The sequence below is a fragment of the Mchenga conophoros genome, linkage group LG11, assembly GCF_057382185.1.
Source record: "Mchenga conophoros isolate Kocher_MC1m ecotype Shallow Benthic linkage group LG11, M_conophoros_male_GT1.1, whole genome shotgun sequence".
Lineage (NCBI taxonomy): Eukaryota > Metazoa > Chordata > Actinopteri > Cichliformes > Cichlidae > Mchenga > Mchenga conophoros.
Window position 1 is genome coordinate 36095693 of NC_140536.1, and position 14850 is coordinate 36110542.

The 14850-nt window shown below is 39.5% G+C and overlaps 1 protein-coding gene across 1 annotated transcript; it reads left to right on the top strand.

Annotated features, from left to right (window-relative positions):
• Positions 1–1183: 1183 nt before the first annotated feature.
• Positions 1184–14271, top strand: rab25b (RAB25, member RAS oncogene family b). Its single transcript, XM_085292693.1, has 6 exons — positions 1184–1268; positions 1360–1462; positions 9109–9304; positions 11371–11564; positions 12299–12379; positions 13632–14271. Exons 2-6 carry the CDS (start codon positions 1426–1428, stop codon positions 13745–13747), a joined length of 624 nt encoding a protein of 207 aa, XP_085148819.1. The 5' UTR covers positions 1184–1268; positions 1360–1425; the 3' UTR covers positions 13748–14271.
• The last annotated feature ends 579 nt before the right edge of the window (positions 14272–14850 follow it).

Below are 14850 nucleotides of genomic sequence, written 5' to 3' on the forward strand. Positions count from 1 at the left end.
TGCACAAAGAAGTGCTTGCTTTCAGAACACAGAGTCCAAAACACCACGCAAACAGAAATAAACAAAAGCAGTGAGATAATTACAGAAGTACAAAAGTAAGACATTAAACCTTTAAGTAAAGTGACTCAGGAAAACACTAAAGTACCATAAAGTGCCAATAATCTCAGCAGCACTGACACGTTACTCAGGCTGCTGTCAGTATCTCTCTATCGTTTTACGCAGTTCAGGGTCACGGTGCTGTGAGGCCACAGGCAGCGTATTTTCATGGAAGCGCATAGAAACAGCTGTTCATTCAGCAACTTTAACTTCTTATTGAACCCTTTAATTTGAATGTGTTTAATACTCTTATTTTGTTTGGCTCCATCTGTTTTCTTTAAATATACATTTTAAACAGGTTTTTACACATCGGGATTTCATTTGTTTCTTTTACTGCGTGTGACTATTTTCTAGCGACCTACAATTATTTTAATATTTTAATTGTATACACTGGTATCATATCTGTGCTCTCAGCAGTCACATCGTCCTCCCATTTACTGTTATCACTCTCAACAGACGACTGATTTATTTGCTGCTCGAAGGAGACAAAACTCTTTAATGAGGAAGACGTTTTACTGCATACGCAGGCTGAGTATCATCATTTCTTTAAGTACGGTATTTTGTTTTTCTATTAAGTACCATTTAAGGAAAATACTGAGTGATATTGGGCTATTACATTTCTTTTAGTAATGAGTTGATGATGTTGTGTTCAATACTAATTACTTCTCATTATCTACAAGCAGCTGTGCGTTGATTTGTCCTCTCAGAAACACATTTGTGATGAAAACTGAAAGCTAAAACTGAGCCCAACCTTTTACACTGATCTTAGAAACTCGTTTTTAACTTAAAGAAAGTCTGTTTGTTGTCTGCACTTTGGTCTGTTATTGTCCAGGAGCTTGACCGGACAGGATGTACAGTGACAGGTGTGGTGATGCAGGGTAAGGTTTTTTGAAGGAGCATGTGAGCTCTGTTTCAGGGCAGTTTCGCTTCCTGGAGCCGTCTCCTCCACCAGGAGGCGTTTGAGAGTCTGCCTCTGCTGTACCTGCCACTGGCCCCACCTGTCCAACCTGCCCTGCAGTGACTCCATTATTTGGACACACCTCCACTGCTGCTCTGCCTTTTCCTGACTCAGGCCCCGCCTGCTGCAGGAGAACGACCTGGATACGCTCCACATGTCCTGTTTAAACAAGTCAGCCTTCTCTTAACTCACACGGGAGGGGAAGGATGTGAAGGTCAGGAAAGCTGTTGACTGCCACTCGTGTTAAAACCTTTTTTGCTGCCAGTTTCTTCCCTGAAGTCAAGCTGATTTTGGTCTCTGCTCAGTGTCATCTTACATCCTGTGATCAGACTGCTGTAAACTGGGAGGAGGCAACACTGAATGGACAAAACATGGGGTCAGATGAGGCTTACAACTTTGTCTTTAAGGGTGAGTAAATATCCTTCTGCACGCTTTAGTCAATCACCAGGCATATTCCCAAAGTGTCAGAAAGGTATCACACAGTAATGTCCAGTTGGACTCTAATTATACTTCCTTGTTTATGATTAACTTGGCAGTTTCCAGGAACAAGAGCAGAGGAGTATGCATGATTGTGTGTCAACAGAATGCCACAGATCAGTAATAAACGGTACACAGTGATGCACGACAGTGTGCACGTACAGTAGGTCTCTGGATGCAGCTCAGTCAGCTGTTTGAAATATTTGCTCCAGGTGAAATACAACAAAGCCGAGCAGTACTGTAGTGATATCATCATTTCAGCATATTGTTTCTGTGGGCGGACATGCATAATAGGGGCCATTGTTTAAATCAGGATGTGAACTTTCATTCCTGCTTGTCAAACTAGAGTGTCAACAAGAGCCAGTCTGCAGATGTCACGTTAGTAAATCTTCACTGTAAACAAATTATTTTCTGTTATTAAAAAAATCACCCGCTTTAGCTTTGATAGCACATTTTAATAATTTTATTTAGAATTCAGTCTGCACAACAGAGGAAGTATTTGCTCTATCGTGCTTTTCCACATGGTAGCATTTAAGGACCAGCACGTTTCAACCAAGTGGACACAACCGGGGCTATAATAATAATATTAATAATAATGAAGACAACTAACAGCCAGACCAAAGCGCTAATGTAGAAGCTTGGAAAAGCAGAATGGAAAACCAGTGGGTGACCTCACCATGCCTGTAGCCATCTTTTATATACAGTCTGTGGATTCAAATTTACATTGAAAATTTACATTCAGGAAGTTGGGGCTGTTGCTATGGGCAGAGAACTTTTTCTCTTTTTTTTTGCTTAAGTCATTTCCATACACACTGACTTCATTTATTCCAACTTTTGATACCATCTACTTTCACAGACTCCCAATTAATGGAAAAACTAATATCCTGCTGCTTAAGGTGCTGAATTTCTCTTAATGAGCTCATCTTTATTCTTGGAATTAAAGTAGCTTTGCATGAGTCATGCTTGGGCCTTGGATCAGCCCCTCAGTTTTAGCTTTAATACATTTTTTTCTGAACGTCTCCCCTCTCGGAGGAGGGTGGAACAGCACAGTGGGTCTCCTGCATCCACAGCCAGAAAGAGCAACCCACTCTCTGTGACATCATATCCAAAAAAAGAAAAAAAAACCCAGTCTGAAACGTACTGTCATGCTAGTGTGAGTTTCCACTTCCATGAATGTGAGAGTCCGAATCAGCTAGTGAACACGAAGCCCTGCAGACGCCCACGCTTTTTGTGGCCAGATGGACGCGACTGCAGAACACTACAGTGCAAAATATACTTCACCTTGTACTTCAGTATAATAGGCAGGACAAGTCATAATAGCAGGCTTTTTATTTATTTAGATGCTACAGCAACTATTCATTGTCCACACACCGACCCCCTACCTCAGGTCTACATTTGCCTCCAAAGGCACTGGGATCACACACAGACTCACCCAGCAAATGGTATTATTGTGGATTATAGAGCATTGTGGTGTATGTCCTAACGCTCTGTGTCCATATTCCCAGATAAAATCAGAACAACCGAAAAAGAATCTTAAAAATCACGACACAGCTTTGCCACAAAAACTCTGTCGGTATGATAAAGACTTTAATCTTTAAACACTTCACAGGACAAAGGGGGCTTTATTGTAACCAAAGCATGCAGGCGTGTGTTGGCTACTCCTTCCACAGTGTTTTCACACCAAACATTTTAATTTATCAGCACGCAGCCACAAGTGAATTCATCACATTAATGACTCCTGTCTTCTGCTTAAGGAGAGCCTCAGCACTGTGAATGCTGGCTCACTGGACCAGTTTACTGAAACACTTAATGAAGCTGGGGTCATTGTTGGTGTAGTGAAATCCATACCTGTGCTTTTCCTGCTTTGACAAGACAAATAATCTGTTGTGAAAAAGGCCTACAGGCAATGAGATGCAAATGTGACTCATAGTAACTCTTACAAAGGGGTAGCACAGTGGTTTGTGCTGCCGCCTGACTGCATCAGTGATCTGGGTGTGAACCTGCTGGTCTGTATTGAGATTTTTCCAGGTTCCCCAGATTTCTGCCAAAGTCCAAAGACATGTTAGTCAATTGGTTAATTGGCCTAAGGTGTTAGCAAACGTGGGTGTATCTTCAGATATTCACCAAGTATCATTATACCCTAAATAGTGCACTAAAAGTATCTAACTGTGCCTCATAATAAGTAGTGTGCAACCAGTGGTCACCATCCAGACACCATCATGCATCCTGCTGTAGGACAAATTACTGCATGCACGAGGAGCGAGAGCAGCACATCACCACCAAGTTTTTGTGTTTCTGAAAAGAGCTCTCACCAAAATGAGGTTTTAAAAATCATTTTTCCCTGGAAGTTTTGCTTCTAATGGACACTCGTTATTGCAGTATTGATCTTGACAGTGAAGGGATGTTTCTCTGGCTGATAAACGTTAACAAACTTCCCAGGAAACCAAATCTACCAAACCAAAACTAGAGGCCTTTTTCAGCATGTGTGCAGGCCTCAATCCATCCAACGATAGCTCAAAGAAACTAATCAGTGAAATCAGTTTGAGCAGATTTTTGGAAAAGGAGGTATTGTATTAGTGTTCAATTCAATTCAGTTTTATTTATATAGCGCCAAATTTGGTGTTCCTGTCTCTTCATTTTGCCTAAAATGCTTTGCTGTATAAATTTAAATAAAATTGAATTGGTAATTAGATATTAAAATTAATTAGCAGGCTTATGTACATACTAATATTGACTCTTTCAAATGAACATGTAGGATGCCATTATGAACATTTAATGTGGTTTTGGTATTGTTAAGTATAACTGTAGATCTGAAGGCAGGGTTGAGGTGACACGCACACATTTGTCCCCCAGTAAAATTAAGAATTATGATTACAAAGGTGCAAAAGTAAATAAAACAATATACAAGAAAAGAACACTACATGCACTGTATACATGATATTTGGGTTACAGGAAACATTGTAGGGTGTGTACCATGGCATCTTAATAAAATATAATAAATAATGTGGTGGTGGAAGCGCTATTACTGAACCTTTTGTGGAAAATGTAGTTAGTAGAGTAAGTTATGCAATAGTTTTTTCTCTTTGTTCAGAAGTGTTTTTGCTAGGTTGCTGACTAATCTTAAGATAATGTTGCCTGTCCTCCTTAGATTTAAAGCCAGTTGAAATGTAAATGATTTATAAAAATCATCCAAAGCATTTGCAACTGCAGAGAGTTTTGAGCATGGACACAAATCCTGCAAAATCGTATTTGAGCTATAAAGTCCAGGTGTTTAGAAATGACAGCAGGTTTGGCTCTACGTGCATATTGAAACAGGCTGCTGCTCAAACAAAATAAAACTGATATCGGACAGAAGCCTCAGCTCTCACAGGGACCAAAGAGTTAATCATACCCACATGTGTGCTAACTTGGGAGGGACAATATTAAATAGAAAAGCTGAGAATAATTACATGACAATGGTACAGAATGCCAGAGAGCTTCACGCCTGATTTTTATTTTTCTTAAAGAAAGAAACAAACAAAAAGAAGCCTTTCCACCATAAACATGTAAAAGGTCCTAACTGGTGTATAAAACTTCAGCAAAATGCCCCAAATGAAGTGTTTCCTGGGGGATGACCAGCAGACCACAAGCTCCTCCCACTGCTGTAAGTGAACCCTACATTCACCCGTTAAGGTGTTTAGTTTCAACCTGCAGCAGAACTGTGTACATTACACCAACTACATTTCCAGGCCTGAAGGTCATGACAGCAAAGTAAAGCAAAGCAAGTGAAAATTTAAGCTTTTGGCCTCCTGAGGATCAAACCAGACTGGCCACATGCTCGAAGGCCGCTTGTCCTGTGTTGCTATGGAAACATGGGGTTTTGTTTGCATTAGAAGTTACTCAGTAGACAAGGAGAAAAGGGGGGAGCAAAAGCAGCGCACTTATCTTGGTGAACAATAACCTAAAATATTCTTCAGCAGGACCTCAGACTTCAGGTCAAACATAGGCACAGCTTACTTATTTGTCTTTTTAGATTTTATGGGACTCAGCCGGTGTTAAGGTGCGGAAAATAGCACTTTTTATGTCCTGTGGCTCAGAGAGTTTAAAAAAAAGGAAAACAAATTATTTTCAAACCCTGACTGATGTTGATTCAAGGAAACAGCAGTGTGGAGAAAACAATCTCCCAGAATTTATTTGCTTTTCTGCAGCTTTCAATAAATCCAAAACAGCAGATGGAGTTTTGCTCAGTTGTTGTTTGGTTTTGTTGGAGTTCTTTTTCACATTTTTGAAAGCTGTTGGCCATGTTAGACAAGGTTCAAAGTTCCTTCGCAAGACTTAGAAAAGAAGATAAGTTAAAAAAAAAAGTGTCACTCCACAGTTAAATTAGTAACTGCTCTGACATTGTAAATCACACCGGCTTTTTCAGCAGATGGAAGTGGAAAATTAACACGTTGCATTAATGGGCAACCCTGATGATGAAGAACAGTTACGAAGAACTAGATCTTATGGTGAGATTGTTTTCTCAGCATTTAGCGTGGTAATGGAACATTGCTACAGCTCCAATAGCGTGTTCATGCAGTCAACAATTTACTGCTATCAAGGTGAAGAACTGATCACGTCTTTACTTTAAATATCTTCAACCCTGCTGAGAGTCTGTCTCTAAAAATAACAGTTTTCAGCATATGTGAGTTTAAACTGGCAAATGCTGAATTTAGTCTCCTGATAAAAATCTTTAAGTACTTTAGATTTCCCAGTAACTGCACATATACACAAAAAACTTACTCTTTTATATTTATCTTTTGCTATTTGAGAATTCTTGATTTAAATGTTCCATGCAGTTGCAGGGAGAAATAAGCTCTTCACGTTTGTAGTAGTTAGACTGATGAACGGGGGTGGGGAATTAATGTTTCCAAGGAGCCATATGAGAGCCTGGGACTGCTGTGGAGGGCTGCACCAGGAAGCTCCTGAGGATGTTTTACCAGTCGGTGGTTGCTGGAGTACTTTTCTATGCTGTGGTGTGCTGGGGGAGCAGCACAGCAAAGAAGGACTCATGCAGGCTGGAGAAACTGATCAGGAAGGCTAGCTCTGTGGTCGGCATGAAGCTGGACACTCTGGTGACAGTGGCAGAGAAAAGGACATTAAAGAAACTGTTGGACATCATGAACAATGCTGGGCATCCTCTGCACACGGCCATTAACAATCAGAAGAGTCTGTTCAGTGACAGGTTGCTTCTCCCCAAGACAAGAACTAACAGACTTAAAAACTCCTTTGTCCCACACGCCATCAAACTGTTTAACTCCTCTCTGGAGGGGAGAGGGAGGGGAAACAGGAGGACAAAGGAGGGGGGAACAACTAAGCTGTAGTGCCTCTGCACCTCACTGTACAATACCTTGTGCAATACTTTTTGTAAATAGTCAACAGTGCAATAGACTCAATACTTGAAATGTGCAATTCACTTGTATTTTTATTTTTTATTCCTATTTATTCTATTTATCCCCTTTGTATATTTTATTTATATTTGTCTCTGTATTTATATATGTGTGTGTGTGTGTGTGTGTGTGTGTGTGTGTGTGTGTGTGTGTGTGTGTGTGTGTGTGTGTGTATATATATAACAATTCTGTAACTGTAACTTCGGTCGTTGCTGTGCTTTTTGGAAGTCGAATTTCCCAGAGGAACCCACCCGAGGGATTAATAAAGTTCTATCTTATCTTATCTTATCTTATCTTATCTTATCTTACCACTAAGCTGAACTCAATTCTGCCCAAATTTATTAAATTGAACTTGTACAAGCTTACTGGTATGGCCCTCCTGGGACAACAGTCCCAGGTTACTTCACATCCCTGTTTCCAAAGGCAGACTTACCACTCAGCAGCTGTCTGTGTAGAGCTCCATGGAACTTATTTGCGCAGTAATTTTAAAACATTATTAAAATGTAACTTTTACTTTAATATTCACTGGGACATCATAGACTCACTAGTTATTTATGTAATAAATAAATAATACTTTTGTAGAATCCTCTTATTCTTGGACATGTGTACACCCCGACATCACGCATTTCTTTGTTGTGGACGGCTGGTCACTATAGCGGTCGGTCCAGGCTCTGGTTGCCCAGGTAAACCATCTCTGTCATTGGTAGGGTTTTTAGCTCACCTCAAACTTAAAAGTTTCACTAAACCACTGAATAACTTCTTGCATTGATGTTTTTTTATAATGTGCATGGATAGAAATTGCTTGCCAGCTGACTCTATCCAAAAAATCTATTCACTACCACATCTAAAATTTCACTGATTTATCCCTTAAAACACCTTTAGAAACTCTTTACAAAATGACATTTGATGCACTGAGTAGGTTTAGTTTCATGGGACAACATTGCCAGGCTAGTTGTTTGCCTCTTCAGTATTTATTTACACTAATCTAGATAAAGATAAATACAGATAAAGATACAGAAAAACTACATTTTTTAGAGCCACATCCGGGCAGGAAGTATAGACATCAGGCTTGTATTTCCTCGTTAATAATGAGCTGAAGCTGAGATTAGGAACAAGATGGGGTTAACAAATATCAAAAACAGTATGTCATAATTAATGGCTTTGAAGATGTCATAACACCTTGGCTCACTGAATCTACAGCAGTTACATGTAACTTCATCTTATCCAGTTATTCACTGGTCTCATTTTTTCTGTTTTCTTTGTGTGGTCATACTTTTTTATCTTTGTCAATTAAGCCAAGCCTCTTTTTTCTCTCTGAGTCAGCTACTTAACAACTGAAACCCAAATATTAGTCACTGACATGTACACAGGGGGTGTCTGTGTTACTTCTCCTGTTTACTCAGTAGGTAGGTTGCTCTGGCAAAAAGGAAGTAGCAGTTGAACTCGTTCCACCTGATTTGGAATAACTTTGCAGATGGTTTTATTTCCAAAAACAACGGCTTGTTCGTGGAAAAGAGAAAAAGACCCCAAAGGCTTTCAGTTTTCTAGGAGGGAAACGTGTGTTTCACAGAATTTATAAATGAAGGAGAAAAAAACACAATCTGCAGCGCATTAAAAGAAAATACATTTTAAAAATATTAATCAGTCACACCAAGAACAATGAACGGCCCAGAAAAAGGTTAGGATCTGTGTGCTGCACAGCTTCACTCAGAAATAAAAACACTGCCTAAAGCCAAACTGTGAAAGAAAAAATAAACTGTCACACTTATTTACTGCTGTTAATAAATCAAATAAGCAGCTGATTGTACAGCCACCCTCTCGTCCAGTGTACACTGAGATATACTCAAACCCCACAAACTACAACTAAGCAGAGGCGTTTAACTCTGTTTGCCCTCTATCTGCATTCTTTCCTCTGCGTGCTTTAGCTCAAATAATTAACTCTTTCACCATGAAGTTATTTCCTGATTGTGCAATTAGCCCAATGTCAGACAGCAAATACTGTGGATTTATGGAGCAACTACAGGAGACACACCTAGGCATAAGACAAAAATGGTTGTAAAGGATGAAGTGGATCTCGGGGGATTGGCTTTGTTAGTTTTGCAATGGCTGAGTGCAGGCTTTCAACAAAAAAAGAAATGTCTAATTAAAATTTCTCTCTGTCCTCTGCAGTGGTTCTAATAGGAGAGTCTGGTGTAGGAAAGAGCAATTTGTTGTCCCGCTTCACCAAAAATGAATTTAACCATGACAGCCGCACAACCATCGGGGTGGAGTTCAGCACACGGACAGTGCTGCTCAACAACTTCACCATCAAAGCTCAGATCTGGGACACTGCTGGGCTGGAGCGATACCGGGCCATCACATCTGCGTGAGTATATACTACTAATATCCCACTAATAAATGAGAATAATTACAGAAGGTTATGGTAGCTCACTACCCAGTAATTATATTGTAATTATAAAATGCACATGCATAATAGGGGTTATTGTTCAAATCAGGATGTGAACTTTCATTCCTGCTTATCAAAATACAACGTCAACAAGAACCAGTCTGCAGATGTCGTGTTAGTAAAACTTCACTGTGAACAAGTTATGTTCTGTCATTTGTTAATTGACAGAAAATGTCCTTTTTTAAACTGTTGAGTTGTAAAAAAAATCACAAATTTCTATAGTAGATAGTGAAAAGCACTTTCTTTAATTGTTTCTCTAATATTTAATTACTTTGGCATAGCCTAAATGGCTACAGGGGAAGTCTTTATCAGTAGGAAAATCTGCACAACTTATGAACATCCAGTGTGCCGGATTGAAGTCTGTGCCAGGCCAACTCCGACCCCCTGGCTTCATGTTTGCTTTACGTCATTTTGATCAGGTTCCTGTAGGAACTACTTTCTTTCTACTCAACTACGCATACCAACTGTGTCCTTGTGCAGGAGCAGGCGTGACATAAATCCTGTGCTTAACAGGACACAAAGGCAACTCCCTCAGATGATCTGTATTGACAGTTTGCTTCCCACTTGGCCAGCGTAGTTGGGCTGAAACAGCTAAATTCACTAATGAATAACGCTACAGTCCAGAAAAAAATCATTACATTCTTTTTCCAGGATGTCACATAATGCCTTCTTGTCAGCTGTCACCACAGTCTCACCATTATGCACAAGGTGTCTGTCAACATCAGTGTTGTCATACAACAGTCCCATTTTATAGACCTACAAAGTCCACATTAGGAGGCTGTAACCTAGTCATGTCATCTTGCATGACCCTATTTTATCTAGGTCATTGTATCAGTCCATATGGGATAGGGGGAACTAGAGACTCCAGTTTTCATAGGTCAGGGCAGGTTGCCATTCTATCTGAATGCTAGCACATGCAGAAAACTCTGCTGCAATCAGTGTTTGTTAAAATCAACAATCAGTATGTGCAACTCTTGTCTTAAATAAAGTTTATTAATCTAAACTGGTGGGTATAAAATAATGGTTCACATTGCAATCTTCTTTTGTCACTAATATGTGTTCTTCATTAAGAATGCATCTTAAAAATGTGTGACTTTTATGCACACCTGCAAACCGACACGCACAATGCTTTTGCAGTCCACATGCCTGTTTTCCTGCTGCTTAGTTGTTGAGCAAACCTGTATGTCGACATCTTAAGGCGGTGCTGTTATCAGCCAAAACAGCCACGAGGACAGGTGCTGATCCTCGGTTACCTCCCGCATTACCTGAAAAACCACAAGCACATTCTTGTCTCCATTTTCTTTCCAACTGGCACATTTAAAATCCACTTGTTAGGACAGTGATGTTCCTTTGAACACTCAGTGCTTCTCTCTTCCAACTGATTCAGTATTTTTTTTCTTCCCTAATTAAACTAGAAGGATTAAGAGTGTGGAAACGGGTTTTAAAACAATAGAACCATGTCCGTTTTATTTTTAAGACACGGGGAAATCTGAGGATATGCTACACCACTGGATTAGCTCTTTTCTGACAGCGTGGCTTTTTGAGTAATTACTGGCCAACTTATTCCAGTATGCAAATTCTCACTCCCATGGAATTTCCCATTTGTGCTGTAACAAGCAGCTAAAACCTATTAAAGTGGAATTAATTATGCTGCTGGAAGAGGAGAGCAGAATTGTGATTGTCGGGGAAGTATTGACTGGTTCGTAACTTCAGAGCAATCAGAAGTCATTAATTAATTTTTTTCAATGGACGGCGGCAGGAGCTGCCTATTATGCTTCCATACTGGCGACAGCTGAAGCTAATACCATAAGCACTTGAGTACATATGTCCATCTACTCCCTCCTTATGAACACGATGTCACTCTGATGATTTTTAATCTGATTTTTTTTTTTTAAATCACTTCATAATTATCGCTGTCATTTAGCTGCTTAGTTCAAGCGTAAAGATTTCTGTGTGCAACTGTAAAGGCTGCCTCATCCTAACAGGTATTACAGAGGTGCTGTTGGAGCCCTGCTGGTCTATGACATCACCAAACACCTCACCTACGAGAGTGTGGAGCGCTGGCTAAAGGAGCTTTATGAACATGCTGACCCCCACATTGTGGTAATGCTGGTAGGCAACAAGACTGACCTGGAGTCAGAGAGATCAGTGCCTAATGAGGAGGCCAAAGACTTTGCAGGTACAAAGTCAACAAGTGCTAAACCTAGAAATTAGTGCATGTGTTCTGTTCTATTTACCGTTAATGGGAATTTTTTGTGTTGCCCCAACAAAACTGAGAACAGCATTTCACTTGAGAGAAAAGGTACAGAAAGGATCTCTGTGATTTCACAGAACCTGTCAGCTGCATGTTTCCTGTTTTTAGCAACAACTAAAAGCAAAAATATGATTTTTGCAAGAAGAGGAGATTGAGATTTTAAAGAAGAACATGTTGATACAGAGTGAAATTCTATGTTTCCAACATATAATGATGTTCAAATGCAGCTTCAAACCCCAAGACGTATGTCAGAGAATTATAAAGACTAAGAAATGTTACTCAAAAATGTTGCGCCTGCATTTCATTTCCAAAGCAAAACATCTTTGATGTTTTTGAAATGTTATCAACTTTTGTGAAAAATGATTATGTTTTCACTTTTGTGCTTGCTTTATTCACATCCAGGACTGCAGCAGAATTTAATTTCTGATAATTATGGAGACTATTACTGTGTCTATGAAATCAAGTCAAATTCCTGTTCAATCATTCTTTGTGGCTCTAATTTCCTATTATTTGATTAAAGCTAGAGTATGCAATGTTATTACAGAGCGCATTTCAAACACCCCAATGTTAAAACTAGAGACACAATTTGATAAAAGTGAAAAATAAAATAAGCACAGATGTGAATTTAATCATGAATGTTTGTATCATTATTAATACAGAGAAGAAAGGCCTTTTCTTCCTGGAAACCTCAGCCTTGGATTCTACAAATGTAGAAGCAGCATTTACCACTGTCTTAGCAGGTAATATATATATTTATTTATGTTTACACATGCTTCATGTGTTTTTATATTGCTGATATAAATGAATGCCATTTCTCCTTGCCTTTCCTTTTCCTACATTTTGTGAATATTTACTATAAATTATGCATCTGTTACCCTTACTCTTACCAATTTTTCCACTCCTGTGGTCAGTTCCTCTTTCCAATATAGAATATGTTCCAGAAACAGCAGGAAATCCAGTGATATCTATTTATATCATGCTTTTCACAGGCAAATGTTTTACAGAAGACAAACATAACAATAAAAATTTAATAAAGAAAAAGAAAAGCAGGAAGGTAAGGGATTAAATAATCTAAAAGAATACATTAAATATACAATAAAAAAAGGATGAAAATGATCCCAATTAGAAGAAAAGAGACACAGTAAACAAAAGCCAGTGAAGAACAATGATAGCATTATACGACAAAAGTGTAAATATAAGCAGAACTGACAAAACTTAACCCGTACTGCTTTTATAGGAATTAAGAGGTTGTTGCTACTCAAATGCACTTCAGCTGTCAGCTATCAGCTGATCATCGGCGAGTGTGAGCACCTGTATAAAAGGCTCGCAGGCCTGGAGCATTCAGCTGCCATGGAGGAAAGACATTTTGGAGAAGCAACTCCTGAGAAGGGCTATAAACCCGTTTACAAACAATTTAAAGTCCATCATTGTGCAGTGGAAATAATTCAAGGCAGTTACCAGATATCCCATGAGGATAGGTCTCATCAAATTCACCCCAAGATCAGATCATGCAATGCTAAGAGAAACCACAAAGGACCAAAAGCTACCTCTGAGACTACAGGCCTCAGTTAGCATGTTAAAGGTTAAAGTTCATGACAGTACAATTAGAACAAGAGTGAATAAGTGTGTCTTGTTTGGAATAGTAATCAAAAGAAAGCCTCTTCTCTTGCATCTGGACAAACCACACATTTTCTGGATCAATGTGCTTTGGACAGACGACCCAAATCAAACTCAATATATGAGCACAAACACCTCCGACCAACTGTCAAGCACAGTGGTGGAGCCACATTTTTGAAAGGTTTGAGCGCTGCTTATTACATAGCATAGAAAATCATGGTGGACGTGCCAGTTATTAGTAAATTTCTAATCATAGCCTTCTATACTTTTGTGCGGCCCAGAACCATGGTATTACTGTGTTTTATTTTGTTAACCACTTTTCTACTTTTTCATTCTTTCTGCGCCATCATATATATATCAATTTCATGCCATTAGAGATTCACAAGAAGGTAAGCAGTAAGGAAGTGGTCCGAGGCCCCATGAGTGCAGTTACCCTGAACAGCCCTAAAGCAGAAGACACAGAGAAGAAGTCCTGCTGCAAGAACATCTGACCCCACCATTCTTCAGGACTCGGGCGTCACGGTGGGGAACTCCTCCTTTTGCCCCAAGCTGGAATTTGTTGGAGGCAACCTCAGGCACCAGTATAAATGGTTCTGGCTTGAATGCTGCAACTTTGAATTGACTGATTTAAGAGTGGTAGAGCCGGCATGGTGGTAAGATGCATTAAAACGACAGTTGAAAATGTGAACAGATGGAGCTGGAAACCACCAGCAGTCTTTTAAGTTACTTCTTCACTACTGAACAAAGGTCAAAGGTGAAACTAAATTGTGTTACCTGTCAGATTATTCGTAATCCATTCAGGGAATTGAAAACACATCATAGTGTGTATGATGTCTAAAATATGAGGACGCATGTTTCAATGTTTTTTCTTATAATCAGCAGCTTGATTGGTGGAAATGTTTGTATTCATTGTGAGTGTTGCTGTCACTGCTGAGCGTGTGCTCCAGCTGGTTATCTATGATGAGACTGATTACATATCTGTTAAGAAATAAATGGAGACAAATTACCCACTGTGTATTTTTGTGTCTGTCCCTTTGTGGGTTTTGTGCACCCATCTTCTGATGTCTGCTTCCAGCAAGATAACCTGCCATGACACACAGCTCAAACCATCTCAAACTGGTTACGTGAACACTAAAGGAATTCACTGTACCCAAATCCCTCCACAGAGGAATGGGAGATTAACATCACTGCTGTGGAGCTGACAAATCTCTTGATGTTATCATGTCAATATGGATCAAAATCTGAGAAATGTTTGCAGTACCTTGATGAATCTCTGCCGCACCGAGGCAGTCCAAGCTAATACTCACAAGGTGCACCTAAAAATGTGTCCACTGAAGCTCTAAGCTCTGGAAACAATGAGTGAGCAGCTCTGAGGGCTTTACCGTATATGTAAATCAGCAAATGACAATAATTTACAGAAAGCACATTTACATTGTTTTCAGTTTAATTTCAACTTCAGCTCGAGACTGAGACCATAAAAGCATCACAGAAATGTTTAAGGTTGAACTAATAACCCAAGTGAGCAGCAGGACTATTTTCTTATAAAGGTTTTCTAACCAGAGGAGTTGCCTCCTGCTGGCCATTAGACAGAATG

Bases quoted from the DNA above. Each gene is read 5' to 3' on its own strand.
- rab25b (XM_085292693.1), top strand. From the start codon at position 1,426: ATGGGGTCAGATGAGGCTTACAACTTTGTCTTTAAGG. The intron at 1,463-9,108 runs GTGAGTAAATAT...TGTCCTCTGCAG, and splicing joins TTACAACTTTGTCTTTAAGG to TGGTTCTAATAGGAGAGTCT. The intron at 9,305-11,370 runs GTGAGTATATAC...TCATCCTAACAG, and splicing joins TACCGGGCCATCACATCTGC to GTATTACAGAGGTGCTGTTG.